The following is a 20057-nucleotide window of genomic DNA, read 5'->3' as shown; positions in this document are numbered from 1 at the left end:
ACCACTTCTATCCGGGAAGGCAATAGTTTCTTCTTAACTTTTCGTATGGATTTGCCTTTCCTACTTACAATATCTCGCCAGATTCAGCACCTGGACACTCACAGAATTATTCTTACCTCCCACCGTGATGCTCCATGCTTTGCTTCTGACTGAGGAACTTACTTTGTGGTGAGCGGTACATGGAAACAGGTGCGCGCACACAGAATTCATCAGGCCCACTGTGTTGCCTAGAAGCAGAAGAGTGGGAGCGGTTCTTCTCACACACCTGTTGCTATGCTAGCAAATGGAAATGTTTTACTGGGCTAATGTCCCGTAAGAGCCAGTAAAATCTGAGTCATCGGCCAGAATATGTTGTTTCTACCTTACCCAAGATCCCTAACTCCAGGAATCAAAGGATAGACAGCACAAGCTTCTCTTGCTGCTGTTGTGAACCTATCCACTTACAAAACTTGCTCTCTCCAGCCTCAAAGCTAGAAGCTTTCGATCCTAAGGTAGAAATATTTCTACTGGAAGATGCAATATGGACCCATTATGCCAGAAGCTGGCACTGATGGTTACCTTGGGTACCTTACATTCAGAATCAAAAGGAGGGCAGGAGAGATGGCTCTGCTGTTAAAAGCACACACTGCTCTTATAGAGGTCCCAAGTTCAGTTCTCAGCACTGAACTTGTTGTTCATAACTGTTGGGTAGCTCATAACTGCCTGTAACTCCAGCTCCATAGAATCCAATACACTTTTCTAGCCTCAGAAGATATCTGCACGTACCTGTATATACCCATCACACACACCCACACCCCACAATTAAAAAGGAAGTATAATTTTTGAGTCAAAAATAAAGCAGATTTTGCTAAACAGACTGACATGATTATGATATCCACAAGTAAATCGGACTGGTACTGGACTATTGGGTTAAGAGTAACAGTACATCTGGAACGCCAGAGTGTCTCTTGGACTGTTGTGCCGTCACTGCTTTTGTTATTATAAGAAAAGAAAAGAAAAGAAAAGAAAAGAAAAGAAAAGAAAAGAAAAGAAAAGAAAAGAAAAGAAAAGAAAAACAATCTCAGTTGTCAAGGTCTGGGCCCTTCAGAATCACAATGAAGGATGCTCTTGCAGAAGACAAAGGGATGAGATGAGCAAGGAAAGAGGGAGGTTATAAGCACTATGACAATAAAACCAGCCAAGACAGGAATCACCTTTCCTCAAATTCAGTTGCCATGGCCACACTGGATCAAGGAGTCTTAGAAAACGTATGAATTAAGTTGGGAAAGAATCAAAGATAAGTAGCCATCATACTTTAGCGGGGTTCTGGGGAGAATTAGAGTGAGCGTGCATTTGCCTTGACCCTGTGACTTACCTGGGCTTAGCACAAGTCATGATTTCAGCACCCATGCTCTCTCCCTGTCTCCTGAACCATCAGGTCACAGGCGAACTGTACACATTCAGCAAACGGTGCTAGGTTCTCATGCACCCCACACTCAGGTGAATCCTAGCTTACCTTTATAATTTCGTCTTTGCACCCCTCGATTTCACGTCCAGTCTTTCTCTCATGGCATTACTGACAGAGACTTCAGGCCACGTCACAGAGTAGCAATACCCCGAGTCTTCCAATGTTTCTGCTTTTGATCAGATCCTGATTATTTCACACCAGTGGTAAGGTAAGCACAGAGCCAGGAGTCAGGAACCAGTGACAGTATCATTTTCATACCCACCCCTTCCAAAGGGCAGCTCTTCTACAGGTGGGTAGAGCTGGGGACACTATGGTCCTTGAATATTGTATTACTCATCCTTTTGTGTACCAGCGCTTCTACATTTTCTACTGCGTCCCATCCCAGGATCCACCTATAACCAATGCCAGATCAGAGGATAGAACATGAGATTCAAGATTAAAAACAATACCACATATAGGTCTATATAGTCATGTCCAAGATCCAGTTCACAAGCGAGGTGAAGGTTAAGACTGCTTGATCTACCATTGGGGCCACCAGGCTTACCCCTCAGAGGACCCGGATAAATCAGAACTCTTTCGACTTTTGGAGTAAGATTTGGATCCTAATTCCACATTAGTACTCCACTTCCCCATTTTCTCCTGTTTCTTGTCTCTTTAGCTTTTCAGGGGTCATCTCTCACTTGTTGCCAGCATGGGGGTCACTGAGTCCTATGAACTTTCTTCCTCTCCGTCGTTTCGCAGACACCTTGTCTTTCTCCTTCCTCCCTCTCCTTCACCTCACCAACCTTGGACCAAAGGTAGCCAGCAAGAGCTCTGCTGTGAACTGAGCCATCTACGCTGATGGGTACTCACTGGAAAAGTACCTGCCAGCAACTAAAATCCACGTGGAGGATCTGGACCTGTTCTGTTCGCACCAAGGTAATGAAGCTATCCAGCCTTTCTAACTCACTAGATATATTACAGGTTCATTCTATTAAATCATATTCTTTCAGCATGGCCCATGCACCCTGAGAATGACGCAGGAGGAGGATGGAGACTGCTTTCTCAGAAGACACCATCATTTCTCAACTCCATCCTGAAAGTTGCCCACAGCGAGAGAGGCCCAGAATGCTGGGCAATCCACTCTCCGGAGCAATGGCAGGGCAGGGCTGCTCGAGTGTGTTCATGAGTGATTAACATTCCTCATGATGGAACGGAGGCTCAGTGACTCAGAGCAGAGGAGGAATAAAAACCTGAGTCCTTCTTAGAATCCTTGGTATGCTGGTTGGCAGGATTCCTGTCTCCTTCGAGGCAGGCCGCCTCTTAAGCCCCTAAATTTCCAAACACATAAATCATGTCTTTTGCAGAAGAAATGATGAAAAGGTAAAGAGAAAGAAGAGGAAGAGGGAAGAGAGAATTTTATACACTATCAGAACTTCAACGTTTAGACTTCGAAATTGAGCCTGCCACACTACCGTGTCTGTCACCGTGTGACACTGTGTCTAGTCACTGTGTGTGTCTAAGTCACTGTGTGTCTAAGTAAGTCACTGTGTGTGTCTAAGTCACTGTGGATCAAAAGTTGACTCTTTCAGCAATGTTCTAGTTGACAGTTAAAAAAAAAACAACAAAAAACTGTTGACAGATCAGAAACACTAAGTAGATTTACTTTTTGCCTACTTCATATTTTATATTAGACCCCAATAATTCCTCTAGCCCTCAGTTAATTCCTGTTATGTTGAATTTCCACTTTTATAATGAAAGGAAAATTTAAATGACTCTTGGCAGACAAGCTATTTGAAAATCAATGTCAAAATATTTCTTGTGTAACATTTGCACGCTAATGTTCACAAAAATGGCCAGGCAGTGGTGGTGCACGCCTTTAATCCCAGCACTTGGGAGACAGAGGCAGGCAGATCTCTGTGAGTTCAAGACCAGCCTGGTCTACAAGAGCTAGTTCCAGGACAGGCTCCAAAACCACAGAGAAACCCTGTCTCAAAAAACCAAAAAAAAAAAAAAAAAAAAAAAAGACAAAAACGTTTATGTCAAATGTAGTCACACAGAGCCAGACACGCTGGAATCCTCAGTGCTTGCTCACACCGAGCAAGCTTTGGAACGCTGTAGGTCCTCTGGGTGGCTAAGTCCTTCTAGCTATGCACTCTGATAAAACACAGACCACACTGAGATTCTCCACCTCTCCCATCGCACCTCCAACAGTCTGCAGGATGAATACCCAGCACTGTCACCACCAAAGTGTCCACAAAGAGCTGGGTTCTATTGACTGGGGAAAAAATAGGGGCAAAGCACATGTCGCAACTTGTACTACCGTGTGAATGTCCCTAAGGAATGTCAAGTGAGCTGGTAGTAATGGAGGTGGGACTGTGAGAATCATAAATGACAGATGTCACTGATATTTACATATAGCTGCCAGGGAGAAAACTGTATTCTAAACCTTTAGTTTGGCGGTGATATAGCCTCATGTCTGATGGGAGCCTCTCAAATCCATAAGCCCACTGCCCTGCCAGAAGAGGATGGGAGGTAGCAGAAAGGGTGTGGTTCTGGAATCCGTAGCCTCCACACTCTTCCTGCTTTACATCCCTCTCATCTCCATCTCCCTATGTGGAAGCCCATGCTTTATTCCTAACTATGCTATGTGTATAATACCAGAGGCAAGAGGAGCGTGATCCTAGCCAGATAAAAGAGGGGTGAGTGCAAAGAACGACACATCCCCAAAAGAGTTTCATTTATGTAATGAAATGACTTTACACCATCAACAAAAACACACCAAGATTTTTTTTTGCGAAAAATATTTTTAAATAAAGTTTTGTCATTTTTTTTTTACATTCTGATATACATATGTAACAAGGTTTATGGCACTGTAACCAGAATCAAATCAAAAAAGAAAAAGAAAGAAGAGAAAAGAAAGGAAAAAGAAAGAAAGAAAAGAGGGAGAGGGTGGGAGGGAAAGCCACTGGTATTGCTGAGTTCCTCTCTCCAAGCTGGTGTGATTTGTTACTCGCTGCCAGCTCTAGCTCACCCTCACACTCCAAACACCATTTTTATTGCACAAGTGCCAGCAAAGGCACATGGTATAACGGTCAGTTTCCTTCTATTAAAAAAGAAAAGAAAGGAAGTTCTGTCAAACCCAGAGAAGGGGGATAATTACCCAGAGCATGAAACACACCAAATCAACACTGCTCTCTCCAGAGAGCGCATGAGGGGGTCTGAGACCACTGAGGCTGCCCGCCCTTCTCTTCGCACCAGTGAGCGCAATAGGGCATAGTTTGTTGGGGTTTCTCTTCTACATGGTTGGCCAGGTAGGTTCCAGGTCTTTGAGAGCCAATGTCTTTTCCGCTTACTTTTGGGTCTTTGTAACTGAAGGGTGGTATCTTCGGTCTATGAGCCCGCACAGACGAATTTAGTCAGAAACCCTACAACAGCTAACAAGGAGAAGTGGGGAGAAACAGTTTCGGAAGCTTTTTATTTGTTGGCTTTAAAAAAATGACCTTTTTAACCTCCTTGCAAAAACAGACGAAGAGAAGTGGCTCTCAATGGCATCAGAAGTTCTAGTCTTTAGACAGGTCTGCTGCCTTTCACAAACATTCCCCCAAGATGAAAAGAAAGAAAAAAAAAAACAGGAAAGAAAAACAGAAAACAAAACCAAAGCCAGACCCCGCCCCTTCACTCCTGTCCGGCATCTCACAGAGCCAAGGCCCTTTCTGTCCTGCCTGCTGTCACACAACCGTCTCCATGCCCATGAGCTTTGGTGTCAGGATCCGTGGTGTCACGCCATTGTTTAGGTCTTCCTCAAATTCCAGCAACTGCCCCATGAAGTTGAGGTTCGGGGAGATAATTGGTCGTTTGCCTTTGACGAACTTGTAAGCGTCGGTCATGGTCATCCGCGTGTGCTTCATCAAGTAGGCGATGACGATGGTGGCAGAGCGGGACACGCCGGCCTGGCAGTGGATGAGAAGGCCCTTTCCACACTGATGAGCTTCCTCTGTGGGACAGAGAGACAGGCGGTGAGGGGGAGGCAAAGAAGGGGGGCAGAGGGAGGTCAGGGTTTCCTTTGGTACAGAAAGAATGGACTCAAACGGTTTTACAGCATAAGGTACCAGTGAGTTCTACAAGTTCAAGTCACGAGCTATAGAAATTGGCTATAAGCAGGAATGCTGGTAGGTATTTTCTTAAATTATTATAAAAAAAATTGGGGGGATACACATGCCACAGTGTGCATGGGAAGGTCAAAGGACAACTTGGGGGAGTCAGTTCTCTCTTTCCACTGTGAGTCTGAGGATTGAACTCAGGATGTCACTCTTGGCAGTGAGCTCCTTTTACGCACTGAACTATCTCACTGATCCTCCATTTTTTTTTGAGGCATGTGTGTGTATGTGTATGTGTCTGTGTGTTGCATGTGGGTGTAGAAGAATGTTTACACATATCTCGGTGCATGCTCACATGTGTCTGTAGAAGGCCATGGTTGATGTCATGTGTTTTCTGGATCACTCTCCATGTTATATGACACAGCATCTCTTGCTGAACCCAGAGCTCACTATTTCTGTTGGTCCAGATACCCAGCTTGCTTTAGGGTGCTCCGTCTCAGTCCCTTGTGCCATAGGATTCCAGACAGGCTGTCTCAGCTACATGGCCTTTATGTGGGCTCTGGTGATCCAAGACCCCATCCTCATGCCTGCTGAGTCATCTTCCCAGCCCTGCCCCTAGAGTTCTACATTTGGAACAGCACCTGTCACAGGAGATGGAGGAAGACAGAAGCTAACCTATCACATTGACACACTCATGACAAGCAAGCTTCTACGCTCGCCATACCTACAACAGGACACATTGATACACTCATGACAAGCAAGCTGCTATGCTCGCCATACCTACAACAGGACACACTGACACATTCATGACAAGCAAGCCTCTATGCTCACCATACCTACAACAGGACACATTGACACACTCATGACAAGCAAGCTGCTATGCTTGCCATAAATGAAAGCGGACCTCTCTTTCCCCCCATCTTGCTCCTTTTCTATCTTCTATAAAATCATACCTTTGACTAAAAGGGAAAGAAAAGTAAGGAAAGGCCGACAGAGGAAATGGAAATTATGTTGCATACACCAATGATCATGAATGATAAAATTCTTCTTCTATTTAACAATGTTAATTCCACTTTCCAGGTTATATGATTATATGACTGAAAAACTAGTGCTATTAGCAATGCATCGTCTACACACTAGACACACACACCCCTGCCTTTCTTCATCCTATAGAAGGTTATTCTCTAAGAGGTAGCATTTAATGTGTAAGTTTTACTTAAATCTCCATGGAAGGGGAGAAATAAAGCTCAGCTAGGAAGTTCCTACACTCAGCTTCTCACTGACTTGTGGAGCGCAAAACAACTGCATGGCCTTCTCCCATGTCTTCACATACACTGTTCCTACATGGCAAGCATTTAGAAGGCAGGATTCCCAGGTAGTTTAGAACCGAGAGCAACTGAAAGTGGAAGGTTTAATACTAAAAGCTTTGGATGCCTGTGAGCACTGGACAATATTTCAGTGACACTTCTAGATTAAAGCACACCCCCCACCCCAGAAAGCGTCCCCAGGGGAATGCAGGTCAATGAACAGGTAGAAGAGAAGGGGTAAAGAGATTCATCCCTTAGCTTAAATCATCTGCACCAGCTGCTTACCAGAAGACTAAGAGACAAAGAGGACGAAAGTCTCTTTCTTACCAACCTACAGACCAGCTTGGATCAGGAGAGCCCAGAACAATGGTTTAAGAAAAATCTCCCTTTCTCAACTTCCCCTCGGCACGCCCTAAATGACTTCCCAAACCAAGAACATCAAACATGGCGGTTAGAGAATGACCAAGGTACATCGCGGGTTTGACCACCTGTTCCACTAACCCACTAGCTGAGTGACCTCACAAGTCTTCTGACCCCCAAGACCACAGTCTTCCTGCTTGGATAATTCCGAAGATGCTAGCTCACCAGCCTCTGAAACTGTGGCGATTAAATTCAGCGGTTAAACTGGCATCGTTAAACCCTAAACCTGGGCATTGCTTAGTTCAGATCAAACTCAGGAGAATGCTATTACACTGTGAATCCTGCTGTGCTTCCCCCACCCCCCAAGCCATACTATAAAATTTCAGTTTATCCAATCAGAGGACAAGAACAACAAAGTTGAGCCTGAACACATGATCCTGAATTGCCCTGCAAGCTAAACGTTGCTTGTGATTAGTTTTGTTTTCTTCTAAAAGAGCAGGTAAACCTGAATAATCCAGAAGGAATGTGAGCACCCTGACTGTAATCTTAGAACAAGCCCATCCCCTGCTACTCACTAAGTGGAAAACAATTTCCCAACTTCCTCCACCTGGAATTAAGTCAGAGGGACTCTCCTTTCTCTAACAGCCTCTATTGACCAGGAACTTCCTCGTCTACCTGGGGACAAGCATTTCTCACTCATGATTCAAGGCTTGGCTTGAACTTTATGGATAAAGGATCCAGGGCATCTTTACCCAGTGCTAGGAATTAATTAATGGGGCACGGTAAACGTGGGCCCAGAGTGTTGGATAAGGAGTCCTGGCTAGCAGTCTAGGTTTTTTTTTTACTAATCATCCCCCCTCCTGCCGTGTGTATAGGTACCACAGCACACAAGGGAGGTCAATGTGGGTCCTTGCCTGTCACCTCCTTTGAGTTGAAATTTTTTGGGTCTACACCAAGCTAGTTATCCTGTGAGTGTCTAGGGGTTGTCCACCTCCCATCCCATAGGAGAGAAGGCATTATAAACATGCATGCCTGTACCTGAATTTCCTTGGGTTCTGGGGATGGATTCAAACTCGGGTCTTCACTTTCCCTACTGTGCCGTCTCCTTAACCACCAGTTCCCTCTGGACACTAGAACTCCTGACGTGGAAAGGTCACCTGACTTCTGAGTTTAAAGGACACTCTGGCTATCTGTCCAGCGTGTCCATGGTAGGGCCCAGCATTGGAGGACAAACTGGGAAGGAAAACAGGCAGGCAAGAGTCCAGAACTGCCAGCTTGCCAACATATCCATCACCCTGTGGCTGCTCAACTAGAGACGATTTTTCTGTCAAAACAGCGACAAGCATGAGTGACTTTGACACAGAGACCCGTGACAACCTGAGGCAGTAATGTGGAAAGCATTGGGCTACCTCTTTGGGCCGATAAAAGCCAGAGTCTCTTGGAAACAACAGTGAGCATCTGTCATCTGCCATATTGTCCTAGTCACCCTGAGTCTGGCCACAATGTGGCAAGAGCTACCAAAGCTAAGGTCGGCATCGAGCTGGTGGTTACATCCTTCTGAGAGTCTAGAGTTGCTAGGATGTCCCTTCTTGGGTCCTACAGGGGCCTGATCTTTCTGGCTTCCCTGAGCCTGAGACCAAGTGTCAAAGCAAACATGTTCCTTCTCAGGAACACTAACATCAATCCTTGTCACTCAACGAACTGAGATCATTTAGGCGGAAGAACACAATCCGGCCAATTCTTCCTTCCCTTGTCTGTAAGGATGCAACGTGAGAGGAGAGTCAGCATGGCGTGCCCAGCTTTCTGAAGAAGTTTCTTCGGGACCAACCCTTTCACAAATGTTGCCTTGGCCTTGGCCAAGTCACACACACTGTGACTCAGCATAATTCGCGGTGCTGAGTAGTAATCACTTTCCCTACGCTGAGCGAATAAAGCTGAACAAGGCGGAAGGAAGGTGAGGACAGTTAAGAGGTGATGTCACAGTCTCTACTTGGTGTGCCCTTCGGGGTGGGGGAGGGGGACGGGGCTGCATGGAGTAGGCAGCAGGACTAGCTCTGACCAGTTCCTCATGCTTCCCTTCATTCTCCTGGCCATACAATATCTAACTGCCAACCTCCACCGCCGCTCTTTGTTTCCTGGGGGATAGACAGGAACTTGTGGTTGAACAGATGTTGGACAAAGACAGATTATCTCTTTAGTTTGAACATGAAATGGCTCCACAAACTTGTGTCAAATGCTTGGTCTCAAGCTGGTGGCATCGCTTCCGAAGGTCTTTAAAACTTGATAAGAGAACCCTTGCCTTGGGAAGTAGGTCACCCACTGTGTGTCACTGACGGCAATAAGTTATCCTGGTCACTCCCTTCCTAGTCACCATGAATTCAGCAGTCTTCGACACGTGCTCCCACTGCCATGATCTATCTGTCTTACTTACCACAGGCTGGAGGACCAAAGCCTCTGAGATCATAAAAGCCAAGATAACTGCTCCCCTCAGGTCAGCCTCTCAGGTACTTTAGCCACGGAAACAGAAACCTCACTAACTCAACTATTCTTTTACATCCATCCAGATAGTTCTGAGACTTAAAGGAAGAACAATGGTTTAGGTAGTTTGTTTTCCCCTGGCCTAGGAATAAACCTTGGACCTAAAATCAAATCCAGAGCTCAAGGGAAGGGAGAGCTCCCCGCACACCCCAGGCGATAGTTACCAATGAATTCAAACGCCTCTTCAAAGTACTGCCGCAGGTTCTGCTTGTTGCTATCAGTGGCGGGCAGCCGCTTGTAGTTGAAGAGGCCTTTCTCATAGTGGTAGAGGGGAAGGTGAGTGGTGACGTTGATGACATAGCCAATGTTGAGCCTCTGCATGGTGTCTAGGTCCTGAGCGTCCTGCTCATTGCCAAGGAACAGGAAGGGCAGGATAGGCGTCAGCTCTGCATTCTCGATGTCAGGGGTGGTGGGGACAGACTGAGGTAGCATGCTCGAGGCCGCCGAGGCGCCGCCCCCCACCTCCCGGCACTCTTGGAGCTGGAGGGAGTTGTCACAGAGGTTCTCATGGTTCTGCTTAAAACTACTGAGTCCTCCTGGAAGGAAAACACAGAGAGCGTGTGTGAGTAAGACGACAGAGCCCACAGCAAAGGTTGGCTTCCCCACAGAGATGAGTGCCACTGTGGCTAGGTCCATTCTGAACACTTCTAGAATAAAAACAAGAACCAGGAGTCTGTTCGGGTACGGAGAGCGGCTTCAGAGGGCTTCTGCTCCCTTATTGCACAAACTGGGCCAAGGTGCCTGGGAACACGTTCCACACAACAGCCCAGTAATTTCTTCAACTGCATATTTATTTGCTTCTAACAGACACAAGGTCCCTGGCCTATATAGAGCCTTGCACTTTGGGAGCGGAGAAAAGCAGGGACGACACTGTCCTACAGAGAACGTCTGCTTGTATCCTGGCACTGTGCACATGGGTCCTGTACCATTTATAGCTTCACCTTAGTGAAAGCCAAGTTCATTCCCTATGTAGCAGAGCAGTTACAAGCAGGTAAAAGCCAGGCTGTGCTGGCTGTGGTCCTACTACCACTGCTGACCTGCCTGCTGAGTTGAGCAAGATCATTTCTCTGTGTGTCTCGGTCAAGTGTGTCATAGTATGTCTCTCTGCGTATGAGTCTGAGATGGGCATAAACACAGGCCAAGGGTTCAATACACCCTCCCCCTCCAGGCTTGCATGGTCACTCTGCATGAAATAACTATTTCTATTCATGTTATTGCTATGACTGCCCAAAGGTAGAAACAGCAGAGGGGAGATGGGCAAGGGAAGTTAGCGCTGGAGAGCAGCTCAGGATCTACCGGACTTTCCACACTGGTTCTTGACTTCCAAGAGAGTGGCGTGTGAGAGTGGTCCGTTTTCCTGTCCTTAGCTTCTCGAGGTTTGTGAGCACCCTAACCCGCTAACGGTGACCCTGCTGGATCTCCTAACGCACACTCTGAGCTGGAGGCTCTGCTCTAACGCCAAGAGCAGGGTCGGAAACACTTCAAAGGTCTGGGCTGCACCTGTTCCCCCACTTTCAGCATGCAAACAAGGCCTTGTGATAGTACAGTCACTTATGGAAATCACACGGCCACAGGTGTGTGAGTAGACACATGGGGATGTTCATGCAACATCATCTGCTTAACCGTGGAAGCAGAGACCTGGCTTGGCTCCACAACACACACACACACACACACACACACACACACACACACACACAGTAAACGTATAGTACAGTCACTTATGGAAATCACACGGCCACAGGTGTGTGAGTAGACACATGGGGATGTTCATGCAACATCATCTGCTTAACCGTGGAAGCAGAGACCTGGCTTGGCTCCACAACACACACACACACACACACACACACACACACAGTAAACGTACACATAATAATAGTAAGTTTAAAAAAATAAAAGGCTAAGTAAATACAATATTAAAACTCAATGATAATTATGTTCATCCATAGAATATTATGCAGTTATTAAAGGAATAACTTTATAAAGAATATAAAAATCAAAGAAAATGCTTCCATTTAATGTTAAGTGACAAACAGCTAATTCAAAACTTTCTGCAGAAAGCCTAAACCCTATACACGAAAAAAAGAAGAATTATAGAAATCTATGGATCGGAGTTTGTCACTTGGCTTGTCTATTCTTATGTTATACACAATTATGCATAAACAAATCTGAAGGATTATGAAGCTCACATTCTACAAGGTACATGGGAGACATTAAGAGACCTCGGGCAGGGTCACCAAATGAGCATAAATCCCAGAAGAGCAGGATAGGACACTCAAAGCCTTCTGGGAAAGTAAGAGGCACTGTGAAGTTCCCAGAAGTCATGTCTCGCCAGTCGCAGAGGTCTCAACAATCCTCGAGCATGAGGTCAAAAGCACAAACCCTGAATAGGACCTATGGCTGTGCTAACAGGGCAGGAAGTCCATTTGTCTACTACCACACTCTTCCTCATCTCGTCTCAGTTTTGACCACTAGAGCAGGGGACCCAAGCGGAGCATGTCCCCAGCCGATGGGCACGGCCAGCTGTGTGACAGAAGACCAGCAGGAAATGGAAATGACCCACAGATAACTCAGGAGAACTATCCTGTGTTCAGACAAAAAGGAGAACAGTGGGGAAAAAAACGGTTTAGAGGCGAGCACATAGGAGCTTTAAATTCATTTTGACTTCGCTTCTGTAATTAAACTCTGCCCTTGGTCTTCTGTTGTGAAATCAGTATACCCGGGTGACTAGCCCAGAGGGAGCCTTCAAATACAAAAATAAAAAAATAAATAAAAAAAAAAGCAAGACACTAGAAAACATCACCAGTGAAGACGTAAAAACTAATCCCTGCCACTTCCCCAAACTCCACAGAGGACACTGGAAGGAGCTGTGTTGAAATCTGTTGGGTTCCACAAATCCCACAGAAAACAGTCCCACGCTGAATCTGCCAGGGGAGCCCGGTTCACTTGGCAACATTTTTTTTTCATATATGTTGAGGGGAAGGACTGGGAAACTGAACTCAAAAGAGGAGGCTGGGAAGTGGGGGAGGGGGATTCTTGCTCTTATTTAGTGTATTCAAGCAGTAATGTCTTAAAAGCAGCTAGCTAGAAAAAAATAAAAATAAAAGCATGCCAACCCCCTCCTGCCACCTCCCCCCACACAAAATACCCAGCATAGAGCTTTTTAAAATTCAGTCTCAGCCCCTCCTTTCCCAGTGACATCAGCCGGAGGCTCCCCACCTGCCCAGTTGCCATAGAGTCACACAAAGACACACAATGACATCAGCTGGCATGATATCAGCTCTTTGAATGCAAACAATACAAGAAGAACTACTTTGTTTAAAGCCTCGGGTACAACTGTGTTCTGGGGAGCCAATGATGTAATGCTAACAGGTGGCAAGGGGCCTTCCATTTGCCTAATGGGGGGAGAATATGGGGGAGGGGCGGGTCAGAGGGAGTCTGAGGCCGACATACTGGACGCTTCTACCATAGCACGTTGTGTGCCTGTGTGAAATGGTGTGTGTTGTATGTGTGAGACATGTGGGAAAGGCTGTCTGTACGGAGAGAAGAGGGGAAAGGCCACGTGACCCAAACATCTCAGCTGGACAAGGAAGGAAGCTCTCACTGAGGGTCTAAAGGGAGGAGACTCCAGTTAAGTCTGCTCATGCAGGGCACCCATCCTCACACAAGGGTCGTGTGCGGGAACATGCGGAAGTGGAGGCTCTCTCCTGGATGGCCTTTACGGCAGTCGGAAACAGTAGTATCTCACAGAAATTCAGAGAGATCTGCATGGAGGTTGTTCTTGCCTCTTAGGGGTGAGTGTGGGGATGGCGTGGGGCCCTGGGATTGGTAGCAGCAGCAGCAGAAAGGAAGAGTAGTACTAAGGATGTCATTTTTGGCCCTCTGACCCCATCAAATGATTATCCAATCATTTAATTATGTTTGGCATGGTTATATATGAGCTACAAGGGGCTGGGAAGATGTCTTAGTCAGCAAAGGGCCGGTTGCACATGCATTATCTGAGTTCAGATCCCCAATACCATTCTGAAGGCAAGGAATGACGTATATGTAACCCCCACAGTGGGGAGAAGATGGTTCCCTTGTACTTCACTGGCCAGCTTAGCAAACACACACACACACACACATACACACACACGTGTGGGTGCGCGCACACACCCACATACACAGGCACGCACACGCACAAGAATAAAAGCATCACTACCACACTATTGGAGTGGAGGGAGTGCAGTATGGTGGATGGAGACATATGGGCCCAGTCTACAGTGAGGACACCACCTCCTGGATCAGCTTACCATAAATCAGGCATAATATAGCCTATGCATCGTGCTGGGGTAGTAGACACCTATGTGAAGTTTATAGATACATCACATGCATTCCATACATCTCATGCCTAAGTCATCAGCTTGGTCCTCACCTACACCCAATCTGATGATACGGCGAAGATGCTGGAGTTGGAGCCTGCCCTGCCCTGCCAGAGCCTCACTAGGAGACCCTAGGCTTCCTGCCCTACCCTGTCAGAGCCTCACTAGGCGACCCTAGGCTCCTCATCTATCTCTTCCTCAGGTCTCCTACCAAGTCAGAGGTAACAGTAGCGCCTACCCCGATACTATTCTAAGAACAAAAGAAGCTAATGAATACCAAGTTTGTCGAAATCATGAAATAAGAGCTGACGTCATACAAAAACTCAAACAAGTGAATGTAAATAAATAATAGATAAATATATCTTAGTATTTATTTATTTGATATTTCTCTGTATATCTGGCTAACTTGGTATTAAGTCTACCAAGGTGGCCTCAAGCTCATCGCCATCCTCCTGCCTCAGGCTCCACCCTGAGTACTACACCGTCATGCCTAGCTTAAATTTTTACTTATGAAATAACTAGGAGCCAACTTATCCAAGGAGTTTTAAAGTCTGAATGGCACCGTTCTATCTTGAAGTACACAGCAGGATCCATCTTTCCCGAACAACAGCTCTGACTTTCCCCTGGATTAGCTTTCCCAGTGAAGACTTGGGGTTCCCGGTTCTGCCAGAAACTGAGCTTTTCACATATGAAACAGTTTTTATCCTTTCCCCAGTCCACACTCCAAACTGGGCCGGCTTCCTGCACAGAAGCAGCTCGCAGTTGTCAACGCAAATATTTCTGAGACACGCGCAACAATGCCGAGAAGAAGCGTTTTCAAACCTGGTCTCAAAATCGGGTTTCCTCTGCTGCCTTTGAGTCCATGAGTTTGAAAGGTGACCAGAAAATATCCGGTACTTTAAAAGAAAAATATAGAGCTAGGTGTCACCTGCTATGGCCAGGTGAGTTCAGGGGCAGCCTGGGACAGTGACAGACTCTCACTTTGGTGGGAAAACCCACTTTTGTAGCCAAACTTCTGCTCCTGCTGCTGTTAGCTACGGCGGTGCCTTCTGTGGTGTGATTCTCCTAGTGCGGGGCTAAAGAACCAAAGCTCACATGCAGAATCCATAAGCAGGAGATGGCCAGGCTCTACAGAGGCTAGTTAGAAGTGAGGCTTAGTCAGAAACATAAGAACACTGCCTGAAGGTCAATGAATAGAATTAGCATCTAGAGAACGGGGCTGGGGGAGGGTAATATTCTAAAACTGTACTCTTGCTGTTTGGGGCAAAAATATTGCTTTTCTTACTGTGTTCTCAGTCAGGACACTGGTAGCAGTGAAGACCAGGGACTGGAAAGAGCGAGTCTGAATGAAAACCGGATCCCAGCCCTAACCATCTGCATTACCTCCTGCAAGCCCTAACCATCTGCATTACCTCCTGCAAGCCCTAACCATCTGCATTACCTCCTGCAAGTTATTTCACACACCTGCTTCTCAGCTCCACATCAGCAATGTGAACAAATCCATCTCACAGATCTGAGCGCAGACACAACTCTACATAATACATCTCACAGACAGCAGAATTCCTGGCATATAATAAATATTATTTTGTACACCTCTCCCCCCAGTAGAAACAATAATACACCAGGGCAGTCTCCTAAAGCTCTGTAGGCACAAGGTAAGATGAAAGACTGAAGCTTAGCTGGTGTCAAGTGTCTAAGGCAGAGACGTCCAGAGATGGGGGGGGGGGGCAGAGCATCTCACACCCACCTTAATATGAGAAATATACAGAGTTCCAGCTACAGTGATAAAAAGGATTTCTACTTTTCATTGTCTTTGAACTGATTCATATTCTCCATAGCTGAGACCGGCTATTTGGGAGCACCAGTAACTTCTAGCTGAGTACCAGGAAGCATCAGTTGTCTTAGGGTCCTGTCCTGTGGGAAACTATACTTCTTTCCCAAGGAGAGTGACAGGAAGCTATACTGAAGAGAGAGGAAGAGAGTGAAGGCACCATGTCCCAGAGCAGAAGGGATGAAACAAAGAGAAACAGGAGAGGAGCGACAAGGGGGCTGAGTCCAGCAGCATGGGTGAGTACTGGGTGAAGACTATTCTTACACATAAGCCATTTAGTGGCTTCTTCAAACCATCATGACTACCGTGGCTGTGAAATGCCCAGTGTATGAAGAGACATAATCCACGAGGCATCTTTAAACTGTAAAACCCATTTAGAAGCAAAGAGGGGGCTGTGTCCTGGGGGGGAGGGGCTTCCCTGGAGATGTCACGTCTCTGCAGTTAGCCCTTTACGACCAAGTGTTTCAGAGGAACCGAGGTGGGTCAAGTAGCAAAAGCTGTATTCCTGACAAACTTGCTGAGAATATATGGGGGGGAAAGTGTATTTGCAGAAATGATATGTAAGACTACGATATATGGTCTCAGAAATTATAGAAATGAAATTATGACGGCCTAGGGCTATGGTTCAGTTGGTAGATGGCTCACCTGTGTGCATACACAGAGCCACACAGAGCCCTGGGTTCTATATTCAACACCACATAAACTGGGGTTAGTGGCATAGACTTATGAAAGGAAGGAGGCAGGAAGATCAGACATTCAAAGTCATCCTCTGCTACAAAGTGAGTTCAAGGTCAGCCTGGGTCATGTGAGACCCTGTCACAAATAAACACATAAAATTATGAAATAAAACCACATGCACACAATTCTAAACTTCTGTGAGCAACTCAGTCCATAAGACGGTAATCTGAAGAAAAGTATACAACACATACTACATATGCACAGAAAATATCCCTGGAGAATGTACGAACCTCTAGGTCCTCAAATAGTTGGGGGTTCACAACCTTTCTCAGAGCTGTTCCCCTAAAGCTTCAGCAACCAGATGTAGGTGTGTAAAATGAGGCTAGAATATTCTATTTTTGTTTTATATTATACAATATTATATATTGTAAAATATTCTCTTATTTATGTTTCCAGATTAACAGCTTTGGTGGAAGCGGGCTTCCTGGGAAGAGCGCTTAATTCTTAATTTGTACATAGATCTCTCCATCTCCTACAGGGGGGCATGCAACTTGCTGCGATGTTAGGTATAGCAAGAGCTTTAGGGGAAGTAAGTAGAGAGCTATGGGTTTGATCTCATGAAATCATTTATAAAGAACTGAAACACAAAATAAATGTCTCCCTGGTATCTAGTGACAAAGCCTAGGCAGAGATCACTTCAGGCACGGTGACACACACCTGTGGGCCTAGCACTAGGGAGACTAGAGGTAGGAGGATCAAGAGTTCAAAGCCAGCCTGGGCTACATAAAAACCCATTTCAAAAACAAAACCAAAACCCCTCACAAACTATTTCTTACCCCAGTCAAAAGGTCATTTTTGTTCCTCGCTTTAGTTGATCTGACTCAGTCGGATAACATTTATTTTGAAAGAAGAAAAGGGGGGAAATCTGGTAAATCTATACCAGAATTTTCTTGAATTGGGAATTCATTGAATCATTTCTTTGGACTTTTGTGCTGGACAAAAGAATATGTCCTGGACATTTCCAGGAACTAGACACCGAAACAGTCTTCTAACGCTATTTATTCGTGCTGCCCTCCCAATGACTGCCACTCCTCTGCCTCAACTGTGTAGAGTGTTAAGAAACCAAAACCAAAAACCTAGCCTCTGGAAAGAAGCCTTACTGGCTGGGAATGCACTGAGAGACTACAAACCAGCAACTGCTTCCTCCTGGTAGCCCTGTGTGCTCAGCAAGAGGCTGGCTTCTCAAACTGTGGTACTATGCCCATCCACCAGCAGTCAGGGGGCTGATGCTTACATCCTGCTCATGATGCTGCCTTCATATGTTTCCTTTGATAATGTCTCTACAAAAACCTCAACAGGAACATGCTTTTAAAAAACCATGCTCTAGGTCAGCCTGGGTCATGTGAAACCCTGTCACAAATAAACACATAAAATTATGAAATAAAACCACATGCACACAATTATAAACTGAGCGATGGCTCAGTCGGCAAAAGTCCTTGCTTTGCAAGCATGACGACCTGAGTTTGGATTCCCAGAACCCACACAAGAAGCACGACCAGGTGGCATGAATCCCAGCACTGGGAAGGCAGGCAGAGGAGGGTCCCCAGAGTTTCCTGGCCAGCAAGCCTAACTGAATTGGTGAGCCTCAAGATTCGACTCTGTTTCAAATAATAAGGGGGAGAGTGGTTGAGGAAGACACCAAATGTCAACCTTGACCTCCACATGTGCGCAGACACACACACACACACAGATGCACACAAACACCACTCCCTCTCAAAAAAAAAAAAAATCTTGCCTAAAACTTTACCTGCAAAAAGTAGACCTGAGTCACAAGGATCCCGTGATTTATAAAAACTGAAACTTTTTTTGGAAGCCTTCCAAGACATGTTGATGCTGGAATGTTTTATCAGAGTTTGCCTGATTTCTCTCTGCCCCACCACCGCACCCTCCCATCTCTGAAGCAGCTTCAAGTACACAGCAACAGAAAAGAGCTGGAGATTAAACTTCGGCCTGCAGAGGAAAGCCAGTCCTCACCAAAAAGGCGGTCTTGGGTCAAAACCCCATGAAGGGAGGCGTCCTTCTGCCCCTTCACAGCCTACAACCTTCAGGCTTTTGGGAGTAACCTGCATTCAGGAAGCCAGACATGAAATGTGTATGTTTGAATAACAGGCAGATCAAGGCTACTTCACAAGTATGTAAACACAGCCTGCTCCTTTAAACCTGTGACCTCATTTATTTACATTCGTACAGAAAGCACAGCCAGAAGCGACAGCTGATGACAGTCATGTAACTTTCCACAACGACGGCAATTAAAACGCTCCAGGCCTGCTTTCACGCACATATGACTTTTATGTGAACCGGATTCAGACTGTAATATCTCTGAGTCCCTGTGCCAGGAACTGACTTAGGCTTTGCTCAAATCACTGTGATTCTAAGGGGGAGCAGCTCTCCCCCAACCCAGGTTCCTTCCCATCCACCTGCAGCTGGCCTCTGCCTCCTGTTTCCCCACTTCTGATCTCTATAGTAAGTACATCATTACATGTGCACACCTACCACACACACACACACACACACACACACACACACACACACACACACCATTACCACCACCACCACCAACAACAACAACAAAAATATTAAGTGAAGGAATGGGTACAAAAAGGTAACAGAAGAACACCCAAGTTCTGGCTTCTCCAACCTTGCATGTCTTAACAATTCTGGCCTCTTGAGCTATGAGAGAACTAGTTCCTGTTGCTTAAGTTACCCAGCCCATGCTGTTTAGTTAGGGCAGCCTGCTGTGGTTTGGATATGCTTTGAGCAAATCCTCCAAGTTCAAATACTAGGAGCTCTGTCTGTAGTGTGCTGATGCCCACAGGTGGCAGAACCTTTAACAGGAGGGGCACAGCAGCAGGGAATAAGGTCAACAGGCCTTGGACTTGCAAGGGATGAATATTTCTCATAGACCCAAGTCAGTACCGGTGAAGGCAGGCCTAGGTCTTTGGCTTTTGGCCTCCATTCTTGGCATATGATCTCTTTTGCACATAATTCCACAATGGAAATGCTATCCACAACAGTCTTCATTCTAAAACCATGAAATCAATTTTAAAAATGTTCTTTGTAAAGCCTCTGGCACTGAGCATTTTGTTATTGCAACACAAAACTGACTAATACATACTAATACCATGCCACTTTTCACTTTATTTCCCAGTTGTACTTGCCAGTTTTGTGTGTCAACTTGACACAAGCTAGAGTCATCAGAGAGGAAAGAACTCGGTTGAGGAAATGCTTCCAAGAGACCCAGCTGTAAGGCATTATTTGCTCAATTAGTGATCAGCAAGGGAGGGCCCAGACCATGGTGGGTGGTGCCATCCCTGGGCTGGTGGTTCTGGGTTCTATTAGAAAGCAGACTGAAGGCTGGGAGGGCGGTGGTGGCACACGCCTTTAATCCCAGCACTCGGG

At 45.9% G+C, this 20057-nt stretch overlaps 1 protein-coding gene across 1 annotated transcript in view; it reads right to left on the bottom strand.

Annotated features, from left to right (window-relative positions):
- Positions 1-4247: 4247 nt before the first annotated feature.
- Dusp10 (dual specificity phosphatase 10) overlaps positions 4248-20057 on the bottom strand; it is a 39814-nt gene continuing 24004 nt past the window's right edge. Inside the window, exons 3-4 of the mRNA XM_005348823.2 lie at positions 9896-10267; positions 4248-5423 (exon numbers count right to left, since the gene is read on the bottom strand). Of these exons, the coding sequence (XP_005348880.1) occupies positions 5158-5423; positions 9896-10267 (638 nt within the window). The 3' untranslated portion in view covers positions 4248-5157. The remainder of the gene's footprint in view (positions 5424-9895; positions 10268-20057) is intronic.

This window comes from Microtus ochrogaster, chromosome 6 (assembly GCF_000317375.1).
Source record: "Microtus ochrogaster isolate Prairie Vole_2 chromosome 6, MicOch1.0, whole genome shotgun sequence".
NCBI lineage: Eukaryota > Metazoa > Chordata > Mammalia > Rodentia > Cricetidae > Microtus > Microtus ochrogaster.
This window is presented reverse-complemented; position numbering and strand designations above follow the sequence as displayed.